The following is a 6,571-nucleotide window of genomic DNA, read 5'->3' on the forward strand; positions in this document are numbered from 1 at the left end:
TCAGTGGCTTAATGAGGGCTAATTATTATCATCGTTATTCCAAAAAATGAAAAACAATTTAAAAAAAGAAAGAGAGAAAGAAATCAGTCTGGATCGATAGATGTGTGGATGACTTGGACTGTATCAGTGCCTTCCAGGCTTACTCATCATGTCTCTGCTGAGGCTGTGTGTGACTGCCTGTGTCAGAGCAGAGACTGTAATTAATTCAATGAGACATGAGAGAGAAGAGAGAGATAGGAAGGAAGGAAGGAAGGAAGGAAAGAAATTAAGAAAAAGGGAACTGAATTATTGCAAATGAGAGAATGAAACTGGGTCTACTAAGAGTATGTTTCAGAGAAGTGCACAACATGGGAATTGTCTCCTCACAGGAGAAATCTACTGTTTTTGGTTCTGTACTGAGAGAAAAGTGTATTTTGTGTGTGAAGTTGAGATAACCATTTACCCTCATTCCTTTTGTTGAAGCAACACTATGAAACTATTCCTTTTTTAAGGTATGTTTTGGTAACTAGTTTTGGTATCTCCTTCAAATTTATTTTCATGGTGATGTGAAGGACAGATAAACATACTTGTTGTCCCCCTCTAGTCACCCAGGCTAGTATGCACTATGTCACCCAGGCTAGTATGCACTATGGTTCAGGACCGAGGCTAGTATGCACTATGGTTCAGGACCGAGGCTAGTATGCACTATGGTTCAGATCAGTTAGCACGCTAGAAAGCTTTTAACAGTGCAAACTGTGCTGTTTTTAGTGTTTTTGCATGCCGTTTAGGTTAGCCTGTGAGTTTTAGACCAAAATTCCTTACTGCTGCTTTAATATACACGTTGAGTCCACTCTTCTGTGTGTCAGAGCACCCTGGGGAAATGGATATATTCCTGTGCTAAAGAAAGATCAAGGTAGAGACTCTCAATCACGTTATTAAGAAAGAAAACTTTATTTATTTTTGTGATTTATAAACAAAACACATTACCACTTTATCCATTGAAATGAAATAAAAAAAGAGAGAGATAAATGAACTTCACTACTTCACCGTCACAGTTGATGAGCAGGTGTACAAAAAGGTTTTACAACAGATGTGCCCTGTCCCAAAGGACAGTGTAGCGCCACCTACTGACCACCACCATACACTGAGAAAAAATGACAGCATGAACGCTCACTAAATACAAGCATACACTACATATACTGTATTTTACATCGGGATTTTTTTTTATCACTTTTCTTTTTTTTTCTTCAAAGAAGGGGTGAAAGAGAAGATATTCATTGTAGAGTTGTCATACATAGTAATTCCATTACAATATTACAGTGTTAGATAGATCATTATGTCAAAGCCAGACACAAAAAGTTTTTTTTTTTCCATTTACATGTTTTTTTTTCATTAGTCATCAAAAATAAACAGAAAACGAAAAATAAAAGAAAGGGAAAGTATGCTCGAGGGCATCACACTATAGCATGTACAAATATCTAGAAGGTTAGTTTAACGTCATAGAACTCCACTGTGAGTGGGTGCAGAGGGTGTCATATGCAGATGCTTGGCAGAGACGGTACATACACAAATCTCTTGTGCGAGTGATGAAGAACATAAGATCATAACAAAAATAATAGAAATCATAGCCATCTATGTCTATATTCATATATATCTCTATATAGTATGTGTTTTTCTTCTGATTAGTACATGCAGCAGTCACCAAATGTTGTGACGTCAACATTTTGAGCCATGAGATTTGGTGGGGGTGTGGCTACAGATTAGACAGGCAGGGGAAGGGAACCAATAGCAGCGGAGCTGAAGCATGTTTCTGCCTTGTGTTTGTCTTTTTTTTACAATACACTGAATGGGGACAGGCAGTGGATACAGAAGCTCTTCTAACACACATAGAGACTTCAGGTTTGGCTTTTTGAGAAGCTTATTTATGTCTGCGTAGCCAATTAGAGAATTTATACATTTACATTCTTACTTCAAATAGACCTCTGTAAAAAGGGCCAATGTGCATTGTTTGGAGTATGGCTTCAGCTGCATTTGAAATACAATTTGAAAGGTTTGAGGACAGAGGCAGGGGGTGTCGTTTTGCACCCCTAAGCCCCCTTAGCTCCCCAGCATCCCCCCACCGTCTTCTCCACGCCTGACCCTTAACGTCTGTCTCGGTTCCTCTCCTCTCTTTGGACACGGTGATGGACAGCACAGGAGTGCGAACAGAGGGTGCCCTGTTTCCAACACAGACCTGTGCAATCACATGTTTGGAAAGCGCACACAAAAGAAAGCAATGGACTCTAAGGAAAACACACTGCACAGAGCTTAAAGAGTCAGCCCAGCCCACCTCTGGGTCGGAACACAGGCGTTTTGCTTTCCGTATTACTCCATGCTACATGTTGAGCACACCACAATGTCCAGAAGAAGCGCATCCAGTACCCAGAGGGTGGGCAAGTGGCTGTCCTGGTCTGAGAGATAGAGAGTGAGACAAAGACAATGGACGTCCTGAAAGAAGAGGACACCCTAAAGATCACTTAAAGCTTGAGAAAAATAGAGAGACAAAAACAAAAGAGAGTGAGCGAGCGAGCGAGCGTAGGAAACCACGGCCCTTGACTGCTAAAGCTGAAACGGAAAGAAACAACCAAAACAAAACAAAGGAACCAATATGCCCTGGCATCAAGGAGCAAAGTTGTTTGTGAGATTCAGTGGGGGTCCTTTTGTGTGCACGTGTGTGTGTGTGTGAGTGTGTGTGGGTGTGTGTGTGTGTTTGTGTAGGACAGTGTGGGGGGAGGGGGGGCTGTCAGTACACTCAGTGATGAGCTGAGAAAGCAGGCACAAATCCAGGGTAAAGGGGGCACGGGAAAAGTCTACAAGCATAGGGACAGCACTACCAAACATTCACAGCATGAGCTTCAAGCTTTCACTAAGAGGGGGGAGAAGGGGGAATGGGTAGGATAGGGTTAACTTTTTTTTCTTTTTTCTTTTTTAAAAGAAAAACATTCCTAGTGCTCTAAAAGATTCCCACTGATTTCCATCATAGAACAAAACTTTCCAACACAGGCGTCATCTTAACCCTCTAGAAATCTGGAGGTTGTCGCTCCCCATCACTCCTATCTTTGTGGTTCTACCTGGTTCTAGGTTCTTCTCTCCAGAGGTTTGGTTGTACAAAATCATTGATGTAAGGGAGGCAAGAGTTACCCCTGTAAAAGCTTGGAGGAAAGTCTGGTAGGCCTCAGCACTAGGGGTTGTGGGCGGGTGAGTGGATTTTGGACCCTGCTCATTCGTTGTGAGGGAAAAGGAATAAATGTTTTCGATAATACACATTTACAGAGCCTTGGAGAGAGTGTGCAAGTTAAAGGAACAAAAGAAAAAAACAAAGTTGAAAAGTGCTTGCATTCCGTCGCTCTGCTGAAAGTTTTTTTTCATTTTCTTTTTTTGCCTTATGTTTTTTTTCTATGGACTACTTGCTTTTTTCCTCTCTCCAGGATATTTTTTTTTTTAAATAATTGGGTGTCCTTTCATGATCTGAACAAGGGTCCGTTTTGTTTCCGTCTGGAGAACACTGACAGAGTAGAACAAGCAGAAGCGATGACCGTGCCACTTTGCTTTACATACAGACGGTGGCCATCTTGTGACCCGACATATTTACAAGAGCATGTGTCCTACTCCCTAATAACATGCATTTCACTCGAGAGGTTTCTTTCTCGCCTCCTGTATTATTCTTTTTTTTTTTTGCTTGCTTTCTCTTTCTCAAAACACAACTTTCTATTAACACAGGAGTGCCACATAGCTTGTTTTGTTGTTGTTGTCGTCGTTGTTGTTGTTGATGTTGATGATGATATTCTTGTTTTGTGTTTGTTTCCCATGCTTGGAAAAAACAAAACGAGTAGGACCAAGTAAGACAGAGGTGCCAACACCAGCCAAGGAGGCAGATGGGGATGGGATGGGATGGGATGGGGGGGGGGCCGATGTCACCCCTCCCACTCTAAATCAGTAGAGTGGACTCTCAGGCACACAGGCGATAGAGGAGAATTAATCTCTGAAGGCATGACCGATTAAAACCCTCTGCAATTAGCTAGGGGTGAGGAGAATCAATTTAAGGCCGAATCTCAAATGTGGGGAAATCAGCTGGAGCCGTGAGTGTGTGTGAGCACACAACAAGCCTGCCTGCGGTGGTGGGGGTTTTCTCCTTCTCTTTGGATGTTGTTCTGGCCCTCCCGTTGGCGTTTACATTTGGTGTTGGTACCTCTGTCTTAAAAGTCTCCAATCTATCCCTCCACCATCCCTCTCTCTCCTCTCCACTCCTCTCCTCTCCTCTCCTCTAATCGTCATCGTCCTTCCCTTTCTCCCGCTTGTCCTTCTTCTCCTTCTTCTTCTTCTTCTTCTTCTTGGCCTCCTCCTTCTTGCCGAAGGTGATGAAGTCGCTCTTGTCGTCGCCCTCCTGGCCCTGGCGGATGGAGATGATGGCCGGGGAGCCCGGGATGATGAAGGCCTCCGGGGGCATCTCGCCTGGCTTCAGGTGCTGGGGGCCGGTGGGGCCGTAGCGGTAGTGCCAGCTGCCGGAGTCCACGCCGGCGCCCATGGGCGGAGACACCTCTCCACCGTCACCATCTGAGAGAGAGAGAGAGAGAGAGAGAGAGAGAGAGAGAGAGAGAGACTGTTATCACCACTGCCATCATCTATATCAATAAAGATATTGGGATTACTGTTGTCATTAACTACTATGAGAATCAATGATAGTTGGATCCATCAGCAATGGAACAACAAATATGAGCCATATTGAATACATTCCATACAGTCAGTAACATAAACATTAAGGTGGTTGCTCTATAAAGCATAATCCCTTGCTGTAGTTACATTAATAACTATGGCTTGGGGGCAGGTAAGTATAATATTCTCTGTTTGTAGCAATCCTACTCTCTTATTTAGTATAGACCTCTCTATATATCGGAGGTTAAAAACGATTGCACATTTTAAAAGTAGCTAATTGTTTTTGGTATTAAATGAAAAAAAGAAATTGGTCTAAAATATAGTGCTCTGAAAGGACATGTTAAAATGGCTTAAAAAGACTTATGGGCCCTGATCACAGGAGAAAAGAGGCGTGTGCTTCCACCCCCAGACTAGAGGCCAGCAGGAACACCTAATCTCTAAGGGAACCCTAAGATGCGTGCGGAATCAGGATGTCAGAACATTCAGTGGAACCGTGTTGCATCCATGCCCGATTACACATCAAAAAAACACTTCATCTATCACACCGGGAGAGAAACGGAGGGGAAGGTCAGAGAAGAAGAGACTGGCATTTTAACTGAAAAAGAACACGTGTTTACCCCTTTGCACTTCCGTTTTATTTTTGGACTTGCGCCTTACACGGGCCAGGAGCGCAGCTGAAGGGCAATGTTAGAGAGTGGCACAGATAAAACAGTGTGTGCCTGAGTCTGTGTGTGTGTATGTGCGTGTGTGTGAACATGCTTGTGGATGCTGCCCACTTGCATTTCATTTGCAATCCTGTCAGAGTGTTAAATATGAGTCAGTCCTCTGGCCCTGCTCTCGTCTGGGTTTCTCTCCAGCTCCATAAATCCGGTGGCAGGAGGAGAGAGGCTTTGAGGACAGGCATAAATTAGACTTCATTACTCCGAGAGCCAGTCCTCCAATCTGCCCAACACCCAACCGTCTTACAGTGATGCAGCACTTTTCACAAGGCTCCACAGCCAAACCAACACACCTCATTTATAACTTTCTCTCCCTTTCTTCTTCTTTTTTTCCTTTCTCTCACTCTTTCACCCCCCCACCACCCCCCACCCCCCTCACGTACACACACACACACAACATACACCATCCACCTGCTCAGAGCCATACAGCTGTGACCTACATTACCCTTCATATATGTCCCTGTCAGAGATCTGCTCTTTCTCCCTCTCCCTTTTATCATTTCCTCTGCCTTTGCCTTCCTTCCTTCCGGAGGGGGGTTTGTGAGAGTGAATGCAGTGGAGTGTGAGGGAGTGTGTCTGGAAGGGAGAGATGTCCTTAGATAGGAGTCAGGGGAGGAACAGTAACATGGCCAAACATCCATCAGACAGATCTCTCTCCCTCTCTCTCTCTCTCCCTTCCTTCCTCTCTCCCTCCCTCCCTCTCTCTCTCTCTCCCTCTCTGTCCCACTCCATCTCCCTCCCTTTTTATCTCTCTTGCTCCCCCTCCCCCCTTTCTCTTCTTTGTTCCTGTCTCTCCTTCTCTCCTTGTCTCAGAAATGACAGGTGCACAATTCACAGTGACTGAATGCCACTTCCATGGCTACTGGCAGAGTTATTGAAATAGGGCCCAGTGTGACCACGCACAGCAGGGGGCCGTGTGCAAATGTTACTGTAGTCTAAAATTAAGGAGGGAACAGAAGAATTACAAGTCTTGTCATACCAAAACACTTTTGTCTTATCTCCCTCAGATAAGAACGTGATGAGATAAAGGCAGACAAATATAGCCTAAGAGAATATCTCTTTAAAAAAGGGAGGCACTAACTGAATAAGTAACAGTAACAATAAATCAATACGGGTAAAACAAACATCCTTTGCCAAAAGAAGAGAGTTATAAAATATTAAATATGAATGGCTTTCTGCCT

At 43.9% G+C, this 6,571-nt stretch overlaps 1 protein-coding gene across 1 annotated transcript in view; it reads right to left on the reverse strand.

The window, feature by feature from the left end:
• Positions 1 to 3,462: 3,462 nt before the first annotated feature.
• The window catches only part of LOC105891250 (protocadherin alpha-C2-like), a 24,288-nt gene continuing 21,179 nt past the window's right edge, over positions 3,463 to 6,571 (reverse strand). Inside the window, 1 exon segment of the mRNA XM_012817415.3 lies at positions 3,463 to 4,572. Within this exon segment, the coding sequence (XP_012672869.2) occupies positions 4,283 to 4,572 (290 nt within the window). The 3' untranslated portion in view covers positions 3,463 to 4,282.

The sequence above is a fragment of the Clupea harengus genome, chromosome 20 (assembly GCF_900700415.2).
Source record: "Clupea harengus chromosome 20, Ch_v2.0.2, whole genome shotgun sequence".
Lineage (NCBI taxonomy): Eukaryota > Metazoa > Chordata > Actinopteri > Clupeiformes > Clupeidae > Clupea > Clupea harengus.